Here is a 26,667-nt window from a genome sequence, read left to right as displayed (position 1 = left end):
GTCTGTTCAACAACGTTTGATTCTGCTACTCATTGCCCTCAGGTAATCACTGTAAAAGGCATAGCATGGCCTAGTCATGTCTCCAAAACATGTTCACCTCAGAGGCTTCCTACCCTGGGAAGCACCATAAAGCAAGCTGCTCTTGCAGGTGAGCAAACGGGGGAAATGCTGCTTGCTCTTCATGTACAAAATAGCATTTCCAACCCACGTAGTGGCTGTGAAGCTCCAAGTGGTGCGACTTTATTACTGAAGCTGGAAGTCAGACTAGGGAAGTCAATATGGATTCCATGATGGAGGCCCCATCAGCACCCCTCAGACTGTCTGCTTCTCTGGAAGCACATCCTCCCTTCACCTGACCATCTGTTTATTCAAACTGTTTCACTTCATCCAAATGTTAAATGAGACACGGGTTACTACAAAAGCTCACAGATGATACCTACTTAATTAGAAAGAGTTTCCACAGATGCAGTCTCGTCACCTCTGAGGAGGGGACATGTCACAGGTGCCATGCCTACAGATCATTCTCTAGCCAGATCCAGTACCGAACCTGTTGGAGAGGACAACCTCTGCGTCGAGATCTGAGGGACAGTTTCACAATGGCTGATACAAAACCGATGCTGGACCTTTTACTCACATCTAACAAGCAGCATTTAGTCCTTCACCCCAGCTACCTTTTGAAATGTAGATTATTAAAAAAAAAAGAAACCACACACACAAAAAACCCCGAACCAATGTGGGCTCTAGAGATAAGAGGAGCACCAGTCTGAAGGTGAGGCTGCGTTGAACAGCCTCGATAGTTATGAAATAGTCACATAAAAGAAAACAGCAGTGTATGTCAACTAAGCAAATGCTTGCAGCAATTACACTACCAGTGGCGATGCCTACTTAGACTACATTTGCCTCTGCTTGGCAACTGCAAGACACTTGATAACACACTTGCTTCTCAGGTTGATTGAAATGACAATTCTGATTCCGCCTCTAATTTACATTTTTTACCTCCTCCAGCAAGTCTCCACTCCCCCCATTCCAGGAGACTGGACTCCAGGTATTTTTTCATATATGCCTCAATGCAGAGACTGAGTGATTGATTCACAGAAGAGCTAAACAATTAAATAAAATACTTGCCAAAATAATTTTATTTCCTTTGAGCATTCCAATATTTATAAACACACGATACAACCTAGCAGCATCTGGGCACCAAACAATTCGCTGAACTTAGCTACGTGTTTTGTTTTTTTTTTTTAAACAACAGCTTTATGAAAACAGGTTCTTTTTCTGCTCTGAAAGTACAAAATTATTTATGAAGTTGAATTGCTTGGCAACAGAAACAAGCAACATGTTTTCTTCCAGAAAAGGCAATTTATTTTCTTTGCAGCTGCATTTTGCAGGCAGGGACTATTAGGAAGCAGATTCTTACAGGGCTTATTATAGGTCACTGGGATACTAAAGTGCATCTGTTTATTATCTCTTCATAGGTGCCACATATGCTTCTCAGAAATAAGACTGACATAGCACTGGTATAGGCTTGTGGTTTTAAGGATTGGTTTACATTGAGAATCAAGTGTTGGCTTTTCAGGGGCTGTACTTGTGGATGATTTTCCTGGTTAGGGCAAGTTGGCACTTTTGTATACGATAGGAGAGCTGCTTGAATGCCTAAGACTAACCAGGCTGATGCATTCGTAATCACAAAATAATATTCCATTGTATTGGTATACACAATTATTCAGGGTATGTATTTATGCAAAATGAAAATACAGAGGTTACTTGGGAATGCAAGTACATTTTAATTCAAGCCCTGGGCCCAATATTACTCTTTTAAACAACTGTCCCCAAAACGTCCTCAAGCATATAAACAGGAACTGGCTGCAATGGTACATAATACATCACTATTTCTTTGAGGAGGCCATGTTCTACATTTTCTAAGTTTTTAAATTTGTTTTATATTAATTTAAAGGACTATTTTGAAATTAGAAATGTAAATCTTTAAAGAACACTGGGTAATTCCATCTTCATATGGTAATGCTCTTTAAGTAACTTTATTGTTAAAAAAAAAAGTAGTTATTTTATTCTGAACAAGAACACTACATGCACATAATCTCTGCATAAGTGACTTAAAAATTCTCAGTCCTTAAAATAATTACCAAACAATCAGCACTGGTGAGAATTTCTGAGTAATGGAAAGAGAACTACAGATCACCCTTAGGACACAAGGTAAGCGTCAAACTCCTGGCACTCATAGCAAGCAACACTGTCCAATACCCACTCGCGAGTCACCATGGCAACATTGTTCTTTTGCTGGATTGCTGCAAGACAAAGACACAAATGATAAAACTGTTATCCATGAGTCAAAGCAAGCTTAAGGTGAGCTTACTGATGTCCTTCTAAAGCTATTTGCTTTATCGCTGACATTTTGAAGGCCTTGATAAAAAAGAAGAGTCTAAAACCAGCGATGTGGCACTACTACTCGTTTTAACAATGCTGATAATATTGTTGCTCCAAAAAGAATAGCTGCTTGGCAAATGGTCAGGCGGGAAGTTATGAACAGTACAGAATAAACACTAACAGCAAAGAGTGCAGGTCCTTGTCATCTTCTCATTTAGGACCTCGGTGACAGAGCCTCAGTTCCTGTCTGCTCAGGCATACCCAGTGTGTGACAAGCAATGAGTCTCATTGAGTAGCAACAGAAAATTACTGAAGTGCTTCCAGACTATTATTCACCATTTCATGGTCTTTTTCTTTATTTTCTCATTTTCCCAGTTCCATGGAAACAGCTGTTGTTTTTACACCATCCTCCTGCTCCATTTTTTTGTTGAACTCCGCTATTGCTTAACTAGCTCCCATTCATCCCACAACTCACACTATCTCATCTAAAAGTTAGTCCGGAACACTTGTACTTTCAAAGCCTCATGGTTTCTTGGGAGCATTTTGATTAAAAAAAGAAAAAAAAAAAAGAAAAAAAAAAGGCAAAACTATAACAGTTAACACCTTGTAGCTAGATATTCCTTCCAGACCAAGAGAATCTTGTCCCATCTGAGGCTTTCTCCTAGATCTTACTAGTCCAAGGGCATGCTTCCTCACCTTTTAGAAACTGTCTGCTATGAGAACAATTTCTGTAAAGCACAATTTACACAAGTGCACAACTGAGTCAAGACTAGGATTCACCTGCCAGGCTACCTTTTAAGACTCTATTGCTGATTCTTGAGATAATATACCTTGTCCTTACAGATTTTTCTTCCAAGACATACCTCCATCTCCAGATGCAGTAGGATTTTATTTCTATTCCTCTACAAACCTATCTGATATTTAACTATTAAAAGGATTGAGATGATAAAGACACTCAACGCGTACCATAAAACAGTTCATGACCGTGTGTCATTTTACCTCTACAATCCGTGTTTTCCATCCAAGCATCGGGCTGCACAACCACGACAGCAGTAGAATTCTAGGATTTCAGGATAAGAAAATAAAAATGCCACTGTTATCTGTCTGTCATTAAACCACTCCCACACCTACCTGCAGAGAGGGATAACTGGGCTAACTGCTTCAACGCATTGCTTGACAGAGGACTGTAGGTAGTAGTAGAGGGAGAAAGACATTAGTTCCTAAGATTTTTTTTCTCTGATTTCTCTTCAGGAATGTTGTGACTAAGGTAAGGCACTAAAGGCTTTTTGCACTGGAAAGCGAGGCTTGGAGCTGATTTCAAGAGAGATCAGCTATCCAGCCTGTGCAGAGTACTCCGATCAGTCTTCCACTACAAGTTAGCCTGTCTCCCAATACAGCCTGGCCGGAGCCTAGAACACAAGAACTGTTGCCATGCAGTTTGGCATCGCTACTGCGCAGACAGTTCTCTCTAACATACCTGCAGGCACCAGTCTTTGACAAGCCCACAAAGCCCAGTCAATCATTCAACATGTTGTGTATTACATAACTGTAGATCCTCACTATGTTAAGCGTAATGCTCAGGAGCACTTACTGTTGTGTGTGTGAACAGATGAAGTTGCTTCACTACAGAGGCACCACAAAGCTCCACCATCCATTCTAGATGTTCTGAAGAAATCAGATAAACAGTCTATTACTTCAGTGTTTTATATCACATTGAAACTGATACTATTCCCTAAGCCCTCATGTGTTTGTTCCAAGATATAAACTATCATCATTTGAAAGAAATGTAAGCCTTAGTAGAGAGCAAGTCCTTTCACTTTCTAGCCTGCTGACGAACATCAACTCACTCTCTTCCCTCACCCTCTAGTCAGGACTAAACAAAACAAACCACAAAACCCTGAAAACGCAAAACACTACACCCCCAAAACTTAGAAAGTCACTAACAATTTATGTCCTCTTATCATAAGGAGGTAAGACATGAAATTAAAATTAAAAATCAGAAGTTAGAACCATGATTATGTCTCATTAAAAAAAACTAGCCAAAGTATTTAATTCCCACCAATTTGTTGAATCGATAGTGAAGAAGATAAACAAATCTCTCAAATATAAGAGCCATAATTGACAATCACTGCACAGGTGAAAGCACTGCATCCTCTGTAGCAATTACGGTAAATGTCAAGAGATGTGAGGATATTTCACCCAGACAAAAATAAAGTTATATTGGACAAATCAGAAAGTACCTGCTGAATAAGCCATGAAAATGGGAAGAGATGTACAAATATTTTAAGTAGAAAACTTCTAGCTTAAATTTTCAAAACTTCTACTATACTTTATTCAATTTTAAACTAACAAAAAGAAGCTATCCTGACCAGCTTTTTCTTTGTATATAAACTTCTGGGTTTGTTGTGTGCTTCACTTTTAACATCTGCTGCTATAGAGAGAAGATTACACTGAGGATGTGTCAACTGTTAGAAAAACCATACTTAGGAACTGTCTACTAAGACGGAAGAAAAAATGCTCAAATATAAATGTTTAAGATCATTTAAAGCAGTTACCAGACAGCATGATATTACTGTTTTTTCTTCATTGCTAGAGAATCAGAAATCAACTAGATAAAAGGCCTGTTTTGAAATACAGTAAAATTGCCAGAGGACATCCAAATATAATGGAAATGATGTTCTCTTCTTTCTGAAGACAGAACCGGATAAAGTTCTTTACCTACACTATACCTCATGTAGGTATTTTGAAAGTTTCAGAGTAAAAGAGGTACAAGAGTGTCCAAGAAGAGGCCAAATGTAAAACTCTGGTGAATGCCCATATGCTCCCTCCAAATATTTTTTATGCTAAGAGTTCATTTAATTCCTCTAAAATGACACACCTGTAGTCATATCAGTGAAGGGACCATAGCAACAGATCTCAAAGTCTTTAAAGATCTGAAAAACAAGGGACACGTTAATGGAGTATATATGGTATCTTTAAAGGACCATACTTAATATGCCAGTTTAATTGCAATTCTAGGACCGGTTATCAAGCTATCACTGTTTCACAACGTATATCAGAAGTTCTTTGTAACCTACAAAACAGAATAATATCAGCAAAATCCCCCAACCCTGTGCTATCCTATACTGATGTTAGAAAAACATAGCATTCACTCTAAGCATAGTGAGTCACTTGAGCACATCTGCTCTGCGGCTGACAGAGCTCACCTTTCATGTGTAAAAATGCTTAATTTGTACAACTCTGTATATACAGAATAGCAGAGAAATTGGAAGAAGTTCCAGACATTCAGATAGCATAGCCACATGTCTGAAAGAGTCACAGCACGACAGGATTTTCATCCCTGATGTGCTCATACCTTTTGAGTCAGAGACTGTCTAGCCCTCTTAGGACCTTGGTGGTTTCTCCCATTGATTACATCTCCTCTAACTTCAAAGTTCTCCTGGAACATAACATAAACAAGCAATCAAGTTAGAGACTGAGAACACTTTTCTGGTCAGAGTTCTGCATCAGAACAGGAAGAAGTTATCAGATTTCAGAACTGGAAACCTTACAATTAAGCATGTGCAGAAAATGAATTAAAAGGTTTTTCAAGAAAAACAATGGAGAACAGCAATGAGAACACTGCAGCATCAGACAATTTATAAAGAAACAAAATTATATTCAAACTGTATAGTAGTCTAGCAAACTGTATAGAAGGGGCACATTCCAAGACTATAATTAACTTACCAGTAAAGTCTCATTTGATAGAAATTAATTATCAGTACATACGGTCTAGATCTTCTATATCAATTTATTTCAATGCATTCATTTAGTAGCTTCTCCAAAACTTCCATGCAGTCTAACCTGCTACAAGAACAGCTGCACATTTTCAATTTACTTGAAAATAAAATTGGTTTACATTATAATTGGAGGCTCTTCTCCTTGCTTAAAGCAACGTGAGAGTGTATGACAATGTTAACAGCTGTCCCATATTCTAGCACTCCCAGTCAATCCTGTGGCAACTTCCTCCTTTCACCCCAAGTGCAGGAGGGCCTTTAAAACCCCATCCTAGGGCCTTTTTGGGGCCAAGATTTCTCTTCTTCACCCTTGCCTTGACAAAAGGGCACATGGATTTCATACCAAAAAGCAGGCATTCCTGCTCATTAGATATGTGAAATCCATACTGCGTCACTAATGTGACATTCTCCAAAAATCTGTACTAAAGAATGAAAATCCAAATACTACCCAGGAATACAAAAATCCAGTTAAACTGGGGTTATATCAAATAAGCCATTTCTACTAGGAAAGGTAGTAAATGCTGGAATGAGTTTTGGTAGTTGGCTATTCTAAAGTTTAAAACCAAAACTATATATATAGTTATGTTCCAACATTATTTCCTTAAGCAAACAATAGATAGTTTCTTTTATGCTGTAATCCATCAATATCGGTAGGAACACACAATAAACCATGCCTATAACCTCTTCCAAAAAATAATAGGGACCCATTATGTCTTCAATAACAATGAATACATATAGGTTAAGTGTGGCTTTTGGTCCTAGCATTGGGTGAAACTAGAATCCCAGTTTTCAGAGCCAAATTTCCATATATTAAATGTTTAGACAATATCTGAGACTACTAATAGGTTTATCAATGTAACAGCACTGCTTACGCATTTGACGTTTCACTCTGAAGATAAAAGACCTACCTCATCCAGTATCCTTCCTTCTTTAAAAGACTGAATTACCCCTAAATAAAAAGAGCAGAACAGGACAAGTCATTTTATCCAGCAAAATTGTTCTTCCACTGCCAATAGTCTGACTATGTTGTTATATTAAATTGAAGGCAGTTGTACTAAGGTAAACTGAGTATGGTATGATGCCTGAAAGACCTTAATTTTTTTTTTTTACTTTTTATAAATAATATTAATTTTGCACTAAGTCATGCCATGCATCTCAAAGATTTAAATTAAGAAGGAGGAAAGGCTTTTGTCAGGGTGGGGAGCAATCCAATGTGGTTATTTGAAAGCAGGAAAAGTATTCAGAAGAGAAAGAAGCTTGATGTTGCTGTTTGTTTGGGGGGGTTTAAATGTTATTATTTATTTAAAAGTATTTAGAAGAAACTGCAAAACATCAGATTCCAAGACATGAAGAGAATTTTTTATTATTTTTTTTTTTTACTGGAACAAGTGAGGAGTATATTTGTTGTAGAAGGGCAGAGACCATTTAGCTCCAGAACAAGTTATACTTACACTGATAACTAACTACCCATTTTCTTCCTGCAATACCCAGAAAGTACTTCAGTGTCCGTTCACACACCAGCTCCTTATCTGCAGAGCAAACAAGAATAAGATCTCTTTCAGTTTTGCCATTAGTGAAAAAAAAAAACAGCTCAGGTTATTTGTACCTAAAAGCAAAAGGGTTTTTTGTTAAGTGCAGCAGCAAAATATCAAGACCATCTATAGAAAGTTTCTGAAATTCTAGTGTCCCAATTGTACTAAACTGAAGGAAATGAGCAGAAACTAATCAGATGTACAACTTCTGAACCCTTTTTAGTTATTCAGTAAAGAGAAGAGGCAAGAAAAAGCATGAATTCTAGTCAAGACAGGACATCAACAGTAGGATTCTGTGCCTAAAGTTAATATAAACTTTCAGGTGACTAGCAATTTCAGATCACCTTCTACTCTACCAGAACAGGCACAACTTCAGAAGGCAGTTTATCCTCTCTGTATTTGTATGAAGACCAAACAATCTACCTCTCCAAAACCACATGGTTATGGTGTCTATGATACACTTCCTGAAGAAAAAGGCAAAAGTCATGTCCACAGAATTGGAGTAACAGGATTTTCTGGCTCCTTTCCTACGTTGGTTTTCAAAAGCAAGAAAGGCTGATGCGATCCAAATATGAGCCAGCTAGAAGTGCTTCTATGAAGCTAAATGCAAGCACAGTATACATCATACCCACACCCAGATTTGGCTCAAAATATTTTGTTTTTTAAGAAAACGTTGGTTAAAAGCTAGGTGGTAGGTTCAGTAGAGAGCTTAAATATAACTTGTGCCTAGACACAGCAATATAGTAAGTTAATTTTACTGATGAATGTTATACTTTTCTGAAGTCAACATAATACCATCTCTTTCAGAATGCATTCAAACTTGAAACTGTATTATTGTACTGAAGTTTCTATAAAGTTCCTTCAAGCTTTTAATAATGGAATTCTTGAGCTCTACCAAAGAGCAAAACCTAATTTAAGTACCTTAATGAAGCACACAAATAATAGTTATGATGAAATGGTAGTGCTGCTTTGTTCCTATGGAAGCACATCTTCACTATCAACTACCATCAGTTATACATACAGTTAAGTCCCACTTCCAGTTTTCCATTAAAGATAAGTTTCTGTCAAAAATTTACAATGAAACAGCATTTATAATCCCTGCAAGGAATTAGGAAACAAAAATAGCATCTTATTTCCAGAATGTCTGTATCCCATTTCTTTAGGAACTATCTTGCTTTCTTTTTGTTTGGTTCTTAACTACTTCATATCAACATGCTGTAAATGCTTGAAAATGGTGACCAAACAGCTGGAGGAAAAAAAATTAAGTGACATTAACTTCAAATCACACAAGGAAACAAAACATACCCTCACTCTAATTCTGTGAAATAGAATAAGAAATATTCCCAAGTTTAAACAAAAAAAATATGATTGTAAAGAAAATAATTCATACCTTCTCCTCAAACTTATTCAAATACATTGCTGAACTGTCTGCTTATTGGTTAGCCTAGAGTTAAAATTCTACACGATGCATAAATATAGGATTTGTTCACATAGCTCCCAACAAACCTGTTTTCATTATGACATGGGTTGTTTCTTCAGTAATGTGATTAGATAAAGTGCTGTGAGTTTTTCTTGCAAACTTCTGGACCACCAACTGAAAAGTAGTTAAGAAAATTAATAGCTAGCAAAACGGATTAAAAAAAAACAACTCCAGTTTATAGGAGTTTAACATAAACCATTACTTTAAAGTTACTATCTTATTTATTTGTGTTGGCACACAGAATGTACATTTCCTTAAAAGTCAATAGTTTTGGCACTATTCAACAGGCTACAGAGCTCTTGGTCAGTAGTTTATAAATCAAAAGCCATATCCTCCTGGAAATGGATTGTAGAAACAGGTTTACTACCAATTCAGAATCTGTTAATTATAGAAATCCTCACTATTGTTGGAATTTGGGTAACAAAGCAGCATCTGAGAACATTAAGGGAACCAACCAACCAACCAGTCCCCTCCCCTCCAAGCTCCAAGGGTTTCTAGAAATAAAGTCTTCTTGCTTTGGAATAATGTGTTTTTCCCCTAGACAGTAGGCAGTCATTTAAAAAGTTCAAACTTCATTCTGCTTAATAGTGCTGTTTACAGGCAACATTCTTCATATTTTCAGGAGTGGAAAAGTTTGACTTGAGTTGCTGTATGACTAATCCTGTAAGATTGCAATTCCTGTAAGATTATACTTAGATCTATGTTGATGACTATAGTGGTAATCAGGAACAATTAACAAGTGATCTCTAAAATTTATGAAATATACTTACGTGTTCACTTTGATTCAGACCTGATGCCACAATCGACATCTCTTTCCTTTTAGTCACAACTGGACTTGTAGCATTTTCTTTCCCAGCAGTGTTGTGCAGAACAGATATAGGAAAACTTTTCTTCGATTTACATTCCCAAGCACAGCTTTTATCAGCATTCTGAGCTCCAACAGAACTATTTGTTGCTTCCACAGTCCAAGGGTTAAGAAGCCTTACAGAGGAGGAAGAGTTATTTGGACTCCTGGTCACATTTCCAGAGAGATTTGATAAGACAGATGCACTGTTTAGCCTGGTCCCAGATTTCGGCTCATCTGCATTTTCTGAAGGAAAAGAGAAATCACTTGCTGTAGGTGACCCTGCTCGGGCAGGGGGGTTGGACTAGATGATCTCCAGAGGTCCCTTCCAACCCTGACCATTCTGTGATTCTGTACGATTCTGTGATTACTCCTTGAAACAATTTCATCCTTCCTGTAGGCATGGTGGAAGGCTGTTGCTCTACCCTTCAAGTTAAAATGCTGCAGTCACTTCCTCTCCTTATTTGTTCATTACTTCAACTTTGACTCTATCATTACTTTTTCCTGATCTATAGCTGAGACACTAGAATATCTGTGAACTTTTAGTAGCATATCTGTCAAGAAGTGGCAATTTATACATGAGACAGATAACTCCCATTACTGTCAAAATACTGTCCAACCCAATTGTGATGGGCAGCTATACAGTTGGGCTACCAAACAGACCCAACCAAACAAGAAGTATCATCTTTTTGAATTGGCCAGGAATATATAAATTAAAATCCTTGATTTACAAGAAAAAGTTGTAGTTTGCTGATATGTGAAAACATAAAAAAATCAGAACAAGAGCAGAAATCAAAATGTGTTGGATCCCTCTTAAATGTTACCTGCTTCAAGCTGACACTGACTATATTCTTGCACTGCTTCCTGCACAGGTTTTGTCTTTTCAGAAGGAGCTTTGCTCTTCAGAACACTGTCACACTGAAAGCCTTTCTCTGAATCTGGTCTCTTTAACAAACAGGTTTTAGAAGATGGAAGCAACAATTCTGGAGACCTTGAGAGAGGGAAATTGGTTTTAATACCTTTTTTACTCTTCCAAGTATCAGAAACACGTAGCAAACTTGAGAGGTACTTATTTCAAGATTTTTGGTGATGTTTTCTTTGTTTGTTTGTTTTTTTAATACAAAATTAGAAATAAAAGTAACCCCCCCAATCCAAAAACGTTTACCTTTCTTTTTCTAACTCTTTGATTTTACTGTTGAGACAGTCACTTGGCACAACATGTAAATCATTGGCTGAAAATCCGTGTGAGCTTCTGCATTTATGATTTTCAAAATTTCCTTCTGAGGTTGACTCTGCCCCTTTAAAAAAGAAAAATAATTCTTAAAACAAGCAAAATAAAAGGAACTGTTCCTAATTGTTAAAGGTAAGAAGTCAAGCATGTGAATCCAGATACACTTTAGAGAGGCAAGTGTCCCAAAATAGAAATCTACACAAAATACTAAGCCATTTGAAGCATGGCTAACAACTACATTTTATTTCACATATTAAATCATCTACAAAACTAAGATGTCAGCTATGTATTAGGTGGGAAAAGTAGGATATAAAATAAGCTGAAGTCAAACTTACACTATTTATTGCAGTTTGTTTATGAATCCCCTCAACACATTACTGTACCTCTGTTCACAAGCAGAAGCATTTATTTGATAGCTAGATGCCTGTAATTTTTAATCAAAACATCAATAACCTTAATCAGTTTAAGTTTTTACAAGTCAGAAATCCATATTCTAGCATAACAATGTAAACATGCATTGTATTAATGAAATTATTTTAAGTAGTTTTCCCATCTGAATGAAACTAACCATTGATTTGCTGACTTAATCTTCAAGCAGTCTATTCATAGTTATCTCATTAATTTGGTCTACTGGGCTTAGAAATGTCACATTTCGAAGTCTTCTCTATGAAAAAATATTCTCAAACTGTAGTAAAGGTTAAATGCCATGCAATTCAATGGGCTTTGTTAACTAAGCACGGACTGTAACCAGTCTCAGTGTTAAGTATACTGTTAACGTTTTAACGTCACAAGGTGTCTGAAAGATGACAGAGAGAAGGCTGACAACAGAGTGCAGCTGTTAAATACATAACACAAAATCAGAGGAGGATTACAGTGAGTTTCTTCCACAATAAATGGCCCTGCTTTCTTATCAGGAATCCAGGTATCAAAGGAGCAGCCACAGTGGGGAAGGATGCTGTTATTGCAGATTTTTGGATGAATTAAACAAACCACTGTGTACCATTCAAAGGCTCAGCATCTTCACTTTTGCTGTCTTAGCTCATTTTCTCCATGAAGGAGCTTCCTGATGCAGACTACACTCAAACAACAACTAACTTACTAACACACAAGAAGGCCATATTGGCTGACTATTGCACGTTTGGGTTTTTTTTGTGGGTTTTTTTTTTTTTTTTAAGATAGAAGTTAACCTAAAGGTCTCACATCTCACACGGCACAACACCATCATTAAGATCAAAAGCGATCTACAGATCATATTGTGATATTTGACTAGCATCCCCAGCAGTGATGAAAGCCTTTGAATTTAAATAGAAAAGACTCCACAGTGAAAACCATGCACAGTAAAGGCACAGATAACACACTAAATAACTTTGAATTCCAGGATGGGTAGTTATTCTAGCTGTCTTCAGAAAAGAAAGATATCTGACTGAAATAATATTACAGAATTAGAACTAAATTTTTAGCAGCAAGTAGGAAAATAAAGCACTGGTGTCATTTATCTAAGAGTTCAATAAGTATTACATCTTTGGAAATCTTTAAATCAGCATTGTGTGCCTTTCTAGAACACTGAGAAGTTCAACAATGAACATCTGGACTTACTGTAGGCTTTGTTCAAAGAATGCTCTATGCTGTGTTGCAGACAGGTTGTCTGAACAGTAATCTCAGTATCTGTCTTGCCTTAACAAAGAAAAATCTTAATTAAAGCCCTCTCACTATTACTTACGTAGCTGGCAGCAACTCACTTTATCCTCAACATACAATAAGCCTTTGGTGATTACTAAAGTATTCTTCACCATTATCTACTGCCTTGTGCGCTTTCCAGCTAGGAACTTTGTGTTCATGTCCTGTTCAGGGGATTTACACACCACTATAGGTATTCTCCTCTTCTTTGCCCAGCAGCAGCCTGACCTGTACTTTATTACTTTTGACAGCCAATATATACCTAACCTAATTTCTGTCTTGTTCCTCGAGATGCTCAAGTACAGTTTCTACCATAGCAGTAGAGGCCAAGTCCCAAAGGGTGTTCAGCCACCTTCCCAGTCCCTTACCCATTCCAGTGAAAGAAAACAAGAGTACAATTAGAACTGACAGAACAGCAACACAGATTAGTCCTGCCAAGCCACAAGGCCTACTCACACCATTTATACAATTACACCATGGAATCTCACACAGATTTGTAGCAGGAGGGTTTGGGGTTTTGGGTTTGTTTTTGTTTTTTTTTCAGACTAAGCGTAGTACCTAAGTTATAAATAGAACACGTATGTCTCACTGAACAGCTGAATTTCGGTACAACTCTGCTAATGTATCAATTTTAAACTAACACTATAATTTGTGGTAGAGGGGAAAAAAGAATCGGTAATAGTCACACAACTGTAAGAAAGCCAGGAAAGGGTTTCGTTGCTGTTTACCTCTTTCTTTTCTCATTTGTTCCATTCCAAGTGTTCTTTCACTACTAGAATCGGGTAGTCTCCTATGCATAGGCAGAAATTCACAGTCCTGACTTCCATGCTGCTTTAGCACTGCTTCAAGTATAGCCATTTCTTGCTGAAGTTTTTTTAGGTTATTTTGCATAGCATTCTTCTGCTGCAAAGGATACACAATTATGCCAACATTAGCAAAGTCAGTTTTAAATAGAAAGATTAATTTAACAAGCTCTTGAAAATTAGAAACAGAAAAATTATTATGAATTAATTTTTACCATGTGCTCAAAAAGGGACTGTGGTTCTTTCACGGTAACAAGTAATGCACACATGCTACGTCAAAAGGAAAAAAAAAAACAAACAAAAAACAAACAACAACTGCATAGTCATTTTGCTGTTCAAATTATTTCAGTTTAGATGGCTCAGAGTTCAATCAGTCAGGGGGGAAAAAACAGAACTTCTGCACAGATGCCTTTAAAAGTCGTTTTGCTCCAACTGCATTAGTTTGCATTAGCCACTTAATTTAAAATTTAATAATGACAATAAAGTATTGAGCCTCTGCACTTTCCACCATTACCAAAAGACCTAAAGATTGTTTAAAAGGAATAAAATATTTCATCCTACTCTTCCTTACTTTCTCTCTCAAAAATATCCTCTATTAAAAACATGCCATATACACCTCCTTGTCAGAATAGCTCAGGGCTTCAAAGGATCCTTTTAAAAAACAAAAACCTTCACCATACAGGATAAAGCAGTTTCCACAGCACCAAATACTACATTTGTAGCTCTAGCACTGGCCCCATGTGGAACTTCCTTGTTACTGAATCAACAAAAAAAACCCCAACCAAACAGAAAACCACCACCACACAACAAACCAAACCACTTCCCACCAAGCCATACTGCCACTATTCCATTCAATCCAGGCACATCCTAGAATGTCTATCAATGAAGCTACACCAGGGAGCAATGTCCTGCCACATTTTGCACTGATGCAGTAAATAGAACCACCACCCATAAAGCACAAAAATGAATTTCAATCTTGTTTGACATACATTAAAACCCATAGGGCTGTTAATGCTGAAGAGAGAGATTTGGTGCAAGACCTACCTTCAGGTTACAAAGGACGAAAAAAAAACCCCACAACATAGCAAACCACAACAAAAACCCACCAAAAAAACCCCAAAACACAAAACCCACAACAAAAACCCCCCAAACCCCCAACCGCAAAGACCCCCCCAATAACTCCATACATAAAATCAGGCCATTAAATAATAACCAGGAAATTAATAGTAGAGAAAACATACTGTGCTAGACGCACCTGCCATAGGACACTGCCTGTTGGGTCTTAAATCTATAATATTTTAATACAGAATGATTTGATTTGATTTAATCTTTACCCTTACAAGGCAAGTCTCCATGCTTCTAAATATCATAATGTAGCAAATCCAATCCTTATCACCAATCATTACAAATGCCTATCAATGGAAGCTGTTAAATACAAGCAGCTGAGATTTCCAGCATTGGTCAAGTGTGGAGATTCATTAACTAGCATCTCCCACAATTAAGCACTGTAATCAATACCACATAACAAGTTGCGGCCATTACCATAGAAGGCAAAGTTGGACAAATAATGGCATAGAAGCAGTTCTACAATTCTTCATTAATTATGCTCTTGGAAGTAATCTAGTGACACAAAGAGTTATGATTAAAGCAGTTTCCCACTAGACTGACTTCACAACTTTCAGGTATTTGCTTATATCCTAGAACCCAAACTGTTAGAACTTGGTGCATAAACTCACTTACCTGTGTAGTAAGGATTTCACCCTGGGAGAATGGTCCACATGCATCTTCTACATTACTTGTTTCACTGTCATATGCTTCACCTTGAAGAAGGTGGAAGAAAATCCAAGTTAGTTAAAGAAAAAAACCAAACCAACAAACATTATCCATAATGTCTTACCACACAGACCTTTTAGCCAACTGTTAACTATATAATAAAGTGACAAGTTTCGAAAACAATGAAGTTAGAAGCAGGGAATATTTTGAACAATACCATGTCACACCTATAGCAAAGTAAACAGAACTCGAAGTGTTACAATAGTGAGGAGAGAGTCCTAAATATTTATGAAAGCCATTAAAAGGTCAAAATAAGCACTACAGAATTCTACAGCCAATTTCAACAAACATTTCATCTGGGGAACCAGCCTAGGTAGGCGTTATGAAATTTTGCTGATAGACGCAAGTATCACATTGCAGTAAGAAAGCTAGCATTTCACTCAGGAATTAATCCCCATCAGACACAGTCCAGCCTCTTGTGCCCAATTTTCACTCTGAATAAAGAATACTGGGAGAACTTAATTTTCAGGAAATAAACCACTGAGGGTTTTTTGTTTGATTGTTTGGGGCCGATGCATTCCTTTAAAAGAGGAAGCACCACATAAATAGAGAAGAAAGTTCCCATGCAAACACCAAAACCCAAGATGCAATGACATTGCAAACACAGCTACAGAGATAAAAATCTTTTTTTGTACCTAGGTTGCCTCCCATGTTTGGGTCTTCTTGGCATTCATCTTTGAAGATAGTTTTGCTTCTCTTCAGCCCTCCATTACAACTTTGAAAAGTTTCTTTACTCTCATTCACATCGCTCACTTGTTTGGATGAATGAACTTGTATTAAAGGTTTCTTCAGCTCTTGTGCTCCATCAACTGATTCTTCAGATACATTGGACTGGGAAGAAAATAAGTTGACAGAGCATTCTGACTCCTGGCTTGGTGAAACACACCCATTACTTAGGGCAGCTTCAGGCATTTTCCGCATATTATTGTCATCATGACTTCCATTGTGAGGAAATGGGATAGGACTTACTGACGAGACTACCACAGATGTCCCTTGTTTACTGATCTGCAAAGGCGTGCTTATTGATTTGCCAAACATTAAAGTCTGAAAACATGGTAAATCTTCATCCTCGCTAGATTCTTCATCTGAAGATTGCAGTTTCTGCACTCTTCTTCGAGGTCTTTGAATACCTCGAGATCTTGGCTTAGAACTAACATTTCTATTGTGTAGTTCTTTTACCAGGGTATTGTCACTTCTTTTTACAAACACAGCAGATCTCTCTCTATCAGTTTCAGAAAAACTGTTGTTCTCTTCAATATCATCATCAGAGCACAGTAAGCCATCAGGGGTTTCAGACAAACCTTTGAGAGGTTCTTCTAGAGCCCCTGTGACTAAACACTCGGGCATTCCTGTGCTAGCAACTTGGGTTGCTTGTTCCTCTTTCCCCTTTACTTGTTTTCTTTCTCTTTTGCTACTTTTTTCCCCAATGACTTCACAGATTAATTCAGCAGGCCTTTGCTGACAAGCGGCAGGAGAAGTCATTGAACTGGACTGAAAATGTAATACTGGTCCTTTGCCACCAATAACTTTGGCCTTTCCCGCTTGATTGCTTTCTGAACTGAAGCATATTTCCTCGACTGTGTTTAAATCAGTTATTTTGAAAATGTGCTCCTCCGTATTACTCTGATCACTTTGGCTTCTGTTACTTTTGATTGGATTCTGTCTCAACTTGCTTTTTATCCCTATGTCAGCTGACACCGTCTTTTCATTTCCCTGCTCTCCTTCTTGCGATCTGTTTTTGTCCTCAGTCCTAGCAGTATCCGTTCTTACTGGTGTAAGATTCCCTTGATTTGCAACCTGTGAAACACCTTCTTGATGTTCCCCTATGTGCATGCATTCTGTGCTGCCAACAAAGCAAGTAACAGGACTAACACAAGCAGATTCATAGGTCTTAACCGTCTCTTTCTCACAAACCCAACTCAAGCTTTCAGCAGTTGTTTTCTCTTCTTGCACGTTTTCTGTTTTTAAATATCTGCTATGCTTATTTTCTACCTGATCAGCACACGGTATCTTTAAAGTTTCAGAGGTAGCATCTTCTACTGCGCGTGCCTTCACAGGAGCAGGATAAAGGCTAAATGATAGGCGTTTTGAATGCCGAAATATATTTCGCAGATACTGTGTGTCTGACTCACTATCTTCAGCCTCCTTGGCCAATTCCAAAACATTTTTAGCCATTGGTAACTTTTCAGTTCTGAAGTCCCCTGGAACGCTTTGTTTATCCTGTCCATTATCCTGGGGAAAAGTAGTACATGATTCAGGCATCTCTTCAGCCAGGTGGGAAGCAGTTTGCACAACAGTCACTGAAGGAGACTGTGGGAGGAAAGGGCTAGCTAGTATTTCACCTTCTTGAGAACCTTCATCAGGTGCAAAGGAACTACAATTTAAACTCTGACATAAAGATGTAGGATTGAAGAGACTTCTTCCAGTTTCTGCAGTGTCAGATGAATTCTTTAGACGAATCTGTATTTCATTTGCTTCCAGATCACCACCCTTCAGATTAGTGAGTGACTTGTAACTCAGCGTCCCCTGGGACTCACATGGGTCTTCACATTCAGAAGTGTGAACTAACACATTCCTTTGGACTCCAAAGAAAGACCCTTCATGATCACTATCATACTTTCTTGCTCCCTTAATTACTACTCCTCTTCCTGTTTCTTTTGTCATTTCTTCAGAAAGTAACTGAAGCCTCCTGCTGTGCCTGACTTGTTTTTGCTCAGAATCAGCTTTCCTTGGCTCTTCACTGCTTGGATAGCTATCAATCTGTCGCTCAGCTGGATCAGGTGAAACAGAGTTTCTATCCCCTACTAACTGTAGAGCACACATGGTTCTAGCAGAACGCCTACACCTTTTTGACACAGAACTTTTTTTAGTGCTTTTCTGTTCACAGTTATTCAGTTCTAGCTCCCCATCACATAGCTTGCCAGTCACCTTTTCAGTAGCTTTTTTCCATATGGATTCTCCTCCTTCCTCAATTTCTGATAGTGTATTATTCTCCCTGTTCTCAGAGAGGTGACTCTCACTAAGAGCAGAGCTTTCATCACATCTTCTCTTTTCAGCATCTTCAAGGCACATTTTAACACTTTGAGGGCACCCACCTGCCTCTTCTATATCTTTTTTCTTAATGAAATCCTCAGGTTGCAGGACACGGGCAGTCTTCCTTTTTCGTTTCAGTCTGCCTTTGCTGGAATTATTCAAGCACTTGTCATCAGCAGTCACATCTTCCTTTTTTGTAGTAGGTAAAATGTCTCTCAAGATAATAGGGGGATTTGTCTTCCTCTCTCTCTTGTATGTTTTCCCAAATATTTTGTCTTTGATGCTATCTGCTGTTTGTTTTGACCATCTCTTATTTCCTTCAACCACTGCAATTTCCATGGAATCTACCATAGGGTCAGTCTTTTCTGAAATACAGGAATCTTTATCTGATAAACATGTATCTCCTTCACTTGAAACATCAGTTGCTCCATCAGAATCATCCTGGGAAGAATTGGAAGACAGAATCTCGTTGCTTTTTGAAAACCATTCATTGACTTTCTGAATACTTCGCTTCAGTCTCTTCCTAGAGACTTGATTCAGGGCAGCAGTAGCACAGTGAAGTGTCTCTGGCTGAAGTAGTTTCTCCAGAGGAAGTTCATTTTCATGGAAAGAATCATTCTCAGGTTCACACTTTTCCACAGCTTCAACGCTTTGTACAACAATAGCTATTTCTTTGCTTTTATCCAACCTGCTCTCTGAGCTATCTTTTAAGTCAAACTCTTTGCTTTTACGATTGCACTGAGTTTGCTCTGCATCCATCTCTTGTGTGTGCTTAAAGAAAGATGTGTCCCCATTCCTTAAGGGATTGGCATTACCTATTCTGTCACACTGCTCTGCGAGTAGGTCTACAGCAAGAACATTTAAAGCAGAACTCTGGTATTCGGTCATATTCACTTGGCCAGGTTTGGCATGTTCAGTGACGGTCCGAGTACTTTTCTTGCTCAAGCCTTCCTTTGAGAAATCACTTTCACCTGAAGATTTATAGGTATTATAAATTATTAAGCTCTATTTTACAAGCACAATAATAATGACAAGCTTAATAGCTACTTTGTTTTAAAAGAACTGTTCTTACTTCCCCCCGAAAAGTAATATTATACTGCACAAATCTCCCTCTAGAGAAAAAGATCAAATTGTATACAACATATGTTCATCCAGCTTCTTATATGAATTACCAGATAGTGCTCTCAACTTGTATTATAAGGATCATATGGCTTACATAGAATAGAATAAGTTTTGCACTTAGATCAAGTTACTTTTCCCCCTTCTGTTCCTGTGCACAGAACACCCACATTTTAAGCATCTAGTCTACAGGTACAGTCTTGTATTATACTGACACTAGCTTTAGGCATAAACAAAACTGCAATATACAAGACTGCAAGTATATATATATTTAATCGTGCAAAACCAAAATGTTAACTTGTGGTCTTTCTTTCAAGCTTAATCATTTTTGTCACCAAAATAACAAACACACCTCTGACGTTTGGTAGAATTACTTCTTTAGCACCCAGCTTGTCAGGCTGTGTACTGCAAGAACGTTCATTCCCCTTCTCAGCACTCTTAAGTTGTTCTAGTTTTTCTTGAGATGAAGTCTGAAGTGCTTCTTTGTCTTCTAACCTGTTGGGATGGGAAATCTACTTTCATTATGAAGAAAATCACAATCTGAAATAGCTTTTAGAGAAGTCAGGCTGCGTGATTGACTCTCGCCACCACTAGACTCCTTCAGAGCTTCAGACCATTTCTTTAAGACATCCCCTCTCACATTCCTGAATTCAACATTTACTTTCTAAAGCATAGTACGTGCTTTTCTCTTGAAGATCTAATGTCTGTGTAAGCAACAAAACATTTAGAAAACAGCTTTAAAACATATTATATGACAAACTGATGGGAGTCAGCTACACATTCTACCCTGATGCCCTCGAAGTTGAAAATCACTTGACAGCTTGAAGAATTCTATCAGTCCACTGCTAAGACACAAACATATAAGAACGAGAATACTGAACTACTGTCTTTAGAAAATATGAATACCTTAATCACCTCTACTTACCCAGTATTGCTTGCCTGTTTAAAAAGCTCTTCAGATGAATCAGAACCTAAAAACAAATCAGCTGTTACTCTAGTTGAAATGATTCAGAGAAAGACTACTTGCCAGATTCAGTGTTCATTATCACAGAAGCATGTATGCTTAGTTCTTTCTAGAGGTAGATGCTTTCAACTTTTATGAGATGAAATCAAGTTCAATTGGGCAGTATTTTACCTAATTATAACGATTTCTATGTATAAATATCTACGTGGCTCCAGCATAAAAGTCTGTTTAAATACAGTGACTAGTAACAGAGAGCTACTAAGAGCTCACTAGCTAAGAGTTAGTTTCTAATTTCTAAATTTACACGTGAAACAGCTGCTAGTATTTAGAATTTTGAACTGGAATTCAGAGCAATATATTCAAATATCTGTTTCAGATTCTTTGATTGACCTTGGCAGAGGCAATAAGGAAAAAAGGGAAGCAATGAACGCTATCTGTTAAAAGGAGCAATTTCTTCCTTAAAAGAACAGGGAGAAAATAAACTATGCACAGCATCTATCTTGTTTCTTGCAGCAGTCAGCACCAACTAAAAAGGGAGTTCTGGAAAACTAGGATAGAGAGAAATTAAATATTATTTCCTCAATTAGATTTCATTCTTACCTCTGGTTATTAACTAGACCCTCACGCATTGATGACAAGGCTTAATATTCTTTAGAAAACAGTAGTTATCATTAGTTATAACAACTTTTTTCTGTAAGCATCTTCTCTTCTTTGGATCTTGTACACTGAGCCTTAAAGGTTTACTACAGCAGTGTTATTTCCTACAATATAATAAATTATGCAAAAAACCTCTTTGATTTACCAACTATGAATTGTGCATTATTTGCCCCTTTGTTTTCATTTTGGAGGTTAAGGAGAAATTAGTGTTTGTAAGGACTTTGAACTTCATCACCTCTCATTACTTTGCAAGCATTATACATAAGCTCAACTAGTATGGATCTACAACAGATCTTACCAAACTCTATATAAATCCCTTTTCCAGAGTCACATTTCTGGGTTTTGTTTCTTAGGGAACACCTTTTGACCCCAGTATCTGTAAGCCGTGTATCCACATTAGCTTCCTGCTGACAGGTGAGTAGAAAGGAATAGTTATTTATAACAGTAGGCTTCTTCCCAAGAAATAAGTAGTAATTACTTAAACTACAGCAGGGGGTGGGGCTGATACCTATGAACTAGGTATTTAAATTTGCAGCCTCTATACAAAAATCCAATACATGTAATTTATCACACTGATATCAGTACTGGAATGCATTAATAGAAACAATTATCATGCATTTAACGGCTCAAATCATTGACAGTTTTATCTTAATTAACATTCTATTCAGCATCAAGCAGGTGAGACAATAAACATACCATAAACAAACTCATACACACAGCAATCACCCTAAGTTGGGTAATGTCTTAAGAATTCTTAATACATATTCACAGTCTTACCACTAAAAAGTAAAAAGCCTACCAATAGTTAGACAGCCTCATTAAACAAGCAGTTGCAATCCTAGTTTCAGCAACAGAATATATTATGGCAATATTATCTTTAAGTTCAGGTCATTTTATGCAAATAACGTTTTAAAGTAGGTTCGGAAGACAAAAATATTTAGATGTCCTTGTCTGGAATAATATTCAAGTCAAACAGTGATCTGAAAGCAACCCAAAACCTCCCATTCCATTCATTTATGTATATACATGCATATCTATTCCAAATAAAACACTAAACAATGCACAGAAATAAATTAGGGTGGGGGGAAATACCACAGTGCAGTTTTCTCGTCCGTTTTCTTCAGCACTTTTTTTCCTATTTCTGAAGCCCTTACTTTGGATGACAGAACTTTCTTTACACAGGAACTCAGCAGCAGTGGCTTCTGTGGATGTTTTAGGAAAGTGATGACTGTTTAAAACTGAAAAAATCAACAGGAAAGAAAAGCAAAAATATTTTCTTACACTGAGCATGACAACGGGTATTACATATTATTAAAATAGCCTTGCACAGACCCTATGCAACTAGCACATATACAGCTAAAATACAGTTATCACAGAAAGAAATCTGATTGAATTACTAGTCTAGTTGTTCTCTATGAGTACTTTTCAAGTATTAAGTAAAATCTTGATCTTGCCAACTAATTCTCCCAACCAATTTTGCTTATATGGCTAATCTAAGAAGAACAGGATCTAATAGTAGTGATTTTAGAATGACTGAACAAGTTGAAAAGAATTTGAAAAGAAAGTTTATTTTTTGTAGCACAATATACAAAGAGAAACCCACAAACCAAAACCCACAAACCACCACCCATCCCTAACAATATCTAATTTCCCAAAATATAAACAAGCATGTATTTGCCTTGCCAATACCCTTTACAAGGCACTAAGTACTAGAAAGAATAAATTTGGATACCAAAAAGATATATCTGAATGGAACAAGTTAACATACACTGTTACAGCACTTGCTAATTCAGGCTCTAAGACTGTCCAAGAAGTTAATGCTGCAAGGGTAGGCATAACCAAGAGCAGGACTTTGCCACACAATTATAGATGAAAGATTATTTCATAGACATTCAGCGCTATTTCAGGAACTGAAAATAAGATTGGTTGGAGTCATCAAATGCACAGTGAAAACCCTTAAGACTGTTCAAGATTTTATTATAGGAAAACCTTGGGAACTTAACGAAACTTAGGCTTCTGCATCCAAGAAAAAACTTGACAATTCTTCCCATATTGAGTACTGCACAGTAAATGAGATACCCTGCAAATAACTACTATACAAATGTCAAAATTGCACTAAAAAAAAAGTGGGGAGTATACATTCACAACACTTACACTTTACTCCAGTGTCAAGTTCAAATGCATTGATAGTTTCAAACAATCCTTCGATTAGTTGCTTAAATCTGGAATTTTCCTTCAGACTTCTGAAATAACATCACCACATGAGTTGTTTTAAGACAAATGTGCGGGTCAACTACTATCAGTTCTCCTAGAATTTAGGCTGAACAAAAAAAGAAGTAAAACTCCAAAGTGGAACATGAGACAATGAGAAATTGTTGCCAAGGAATAACACCACAATTACCCAAAACAACCATTACTATGGGAATTAAAACAGTCACAAGGTGAAAAATTCCTATTTTTCCTCATGTAGGTTTAACACAGAGAAATCAGTTGCACTGACTGAACAATAGTATAGTCTATACTTCATAGCACAAAAAGAATGATGTCTTCACCTGGGATCACTTGAAAAAAGTTTATATTGATGTAAGGCACTAAAGCCTTACTCCTTTAGAAACTGACAGTTTACTTAATAACCACCTTTTCTTGTTTATTTCAGTCTTCCCCTAAGACATTTTTGAGCCAATGATTAACTTTTTCTTAGAGTTCAAACTTCTCATCCTCAAGCCCTCTTGCAAAGATGCATTACCTCTTGGTAACTTCAGTCTTACACAGAGGACACTGTATCACGCCTTTTTTCTTTTTGCTGAGGAGTTTGAACATACAGAACCTAGGAAAAAAGAACAATCACAATGGTAACAAAAGGGAGGATTTTATTTTCTTTAAAACTGCGCCTAGGCATGCACCATTTGGTAGAAATCCTTCATTATCAAGTTGAATGCCTGAATTCTTGTTCTGCTGTTGTGATGAACTAATCAAATCCCTTAGACACATCTGTGAAACTGCAGTTATTTCTTTTTCAGAATTGATTTTTCCCCTAAAATAGCTACACATTAAGTTATCAAAACACAGTATACATCAGTAGCACTAAAGAGAAGCATACATAGAGAATAAGAACAGACTGACTAAGCATTGCAATCACAAATTTTCAAACCTACCTGCAGAATATGTGATCACATTTAGTTGAAACTGGCTCTTTTATCACATCCAAGCTACAAAACGAAAAATGAAGGAAAACAAGAACATAGAAGTTACATATAAAATAGGAGCAACAAAGTAAGATTCAGAAATATTCACTTTTATGAACTTTAAAAATTGGTGGGGAAGGGAAGTAGGACACATTTGACAATTTTTCATTTGAGAACCTGGTACAGTAACAAATACTGTCATTATGTGATATATACATATCTACCAGCTCTTCACAATCTTTGTCTACCTCTGGCAAAAAGACAGAATTTTCTGGACATGCCAGTTCAGCATGGCAGGAAACTTGGTGTTAGAATACTAATATCGTCTTTTTCAACACTGACCTCCCCTGGCAAGAGTAAAGGAGAGTGTTGTTCTGTTGGGTTCAGCCCACTGGTCGCTTACTATGTTTGTATAAGCCAAATGTACAGATGTGTCAACACAAAGAAATATTTAAGTTATTCCTTCACCCCCCCACCCCCGGGGTTTTCTATTTTACACACATTCCTGTCCAGCACAGTGTGAAAACTAACATTTAACTTTACACTAGGGCTTTTAGAAAAGCTCTAACAAATTCAATTGTTCAACTCACCTTAAAATAAAATCTACTTTGAACACATACTAAAAACAAACAAAAAATCATTTTAAAAAATACTGCTCTAATCTAGGCATACATTGTGTTACAAACCCTAGTTACATAAGAAATGTTTCATGAGTTTCATAGACTGTGTATGTACTTAAGGAAGCCTCCCTGTGATTGTGTTCTGTCTACAATGTAGTAATAAGTTTATATGATTCCAATTAAACCACCACAACAACATAACTTGGATGAAAACAGTCAAAACAAATATAATGGTATTATTGTGGAACAGTCTAACTTGCGCCTATAGCAAAATACACATCAAGAGCCAAAAGCAGCCTCAGCATTACTTTTGCATGCGTATCTCATTCCCCAATCTCATTAATTCATATTTTGGGATATTTTAATATTTTAATTTGCCCTAATAGGAAAGAAAGATTATACCTTTATGCCGTAACGTCACATACGGAAATGAAACGAGACAGGCCGAGCCTCACCATATTTACAACTTTGTGCCCAGTTAATAGTTACCAACAAAACTACTTGGTGCATTAAAATACTGGGTTTGAACTGCCATTCGCATGTCTTGCTACTTAAGCTAAACAGTACACACTTTCATGATCTTTCTTGAACAAATACAAAAGAAGCGGACATTGAAAATCTCCATTCCATGTTGAAGTCAGCTTCCTCCCATCAGTCAGCAGTACCAGACTGTGTAAAATCACTTTCTGAGATATTACATTATTCCATCAAATTCCACATGCAATAAAGAACAGCAGATGTAGGAAATAGTTTCTATTCTAGCCCTCGCAACATTGTTTAAGTCAATGAATAACCAAGCCAACCATCCCATACCTCAGCAAAGAGCATGCTGCCTTTTCAGAAAAGTTTGGATGCAGGTTTTTGTGTAGCGCTACAGATATTCTATGCTTTCTGCTCTTTGCCTCTGTAACAGATGTTACTACCAACACAGAAATTATTTGGGTTTTCAAATGGCAGTAAAATAAAATCTTTCCAAATGGATTTAAAATGTAAGGATTTAAAAACATTTGCCACGATAGACAAAATAAACTTCAGCAGCTATGTTTTTTCTAACTGGATTGAGGACTGACACACTTAGGTTGTAATAGAAAAGCAAAAATTTACTAGAACATAAGAGCAAAATAGATGCTCTGTCTTCCTCTTTCTCACTTGAGCCTTATAAAACATCAATATACGTAGCCTTAAAATATTATTCTTTTTGCTTTCTGATAACCCATAGAACTGACAAAGCATTTGAAAAGAGTGAAAAGAGAGAGAAAAACAAGACACTCATTAACTATACTAATATAAAGTCCACATTATTCTCCTGGCATACCATATTGGGCACTCCAAGTTCTTCTGCATAGCTGAAAGCACATTTTCTACATCTCCAATGGCAATCACTGAGAAGTCCATCCTTCACCTCCAAAAATACTCTACAGGGGGAAAAAAAAAAAAGTAATCACTTTCATTTCTATTGTTGCATCCCGTGACCATGTTTTCTCCTGCATGGCTTTTCCATAACATGCTGAGCAGTATCTAATACTTGGCT

At 37.1% G+C, this 26,667-nt stretch overlaps 1 protein-coding gene across 1 annotated transcript; it reads right to left on the bottom strand.

The window, feature by feature from the left end:
• Positions 1-1,129: 1,129 nt before the first annotated feature.
• Positions 1,130-26,531, bottom strand: BRCA1 (BRCA1 DNA repair associated; the record flags this gene model as incomplete). The annotated part of the gene is made up of 22 exons (XM_082494770.1): positions 1,130-2,303; positions 3,382-3,442; positions 3,974-4,047; positions 5,261-5,315; positions 5,738-5,821; positions 7,067-7,107; positions 7,610-7,687; positions 9,197-9,284; positions 9,941-10,260; positions 10,839-11,005; positions 11,180-11,312; positions 13,651-13,825; positions 15,466-15,545; positions 16,194-19,562; positions 20,063-20,205; positions 20,636-20,681; positions 21,630-21,738; positions 22,424-22,569; positions 23,486-23,574; positions 24,078-24,158; positions 24,487-24,540; positions 26,452-26,531. 22 exons carry the CDS (start codon positions 26,529-26,531, stop codon positions 2,200-2,202), a joined length of 5,577 nt encoding a protein of 1,858 aa, XP_082350896.1. The 3' UTR covers positions 1,130-2,199.
• Between the last annotated feature and the right edge of the window lie 136 nt (positions 26,532-26,667).

This window comes from Vanellus vanellus, assembly GCF_965231255.1.
Source record: "Vanellus vanellus genome assembly, chromosome: 24".
Lineage (NCBI taxonomy): Eukaryota > Metazoa > Chordata > Aves > Charadriiformes > Charadriidae > Vanellus > Vanellus vanellus.
This window is presented reverse-complemented; position numbering and strand designations above follow the sequence as displayed.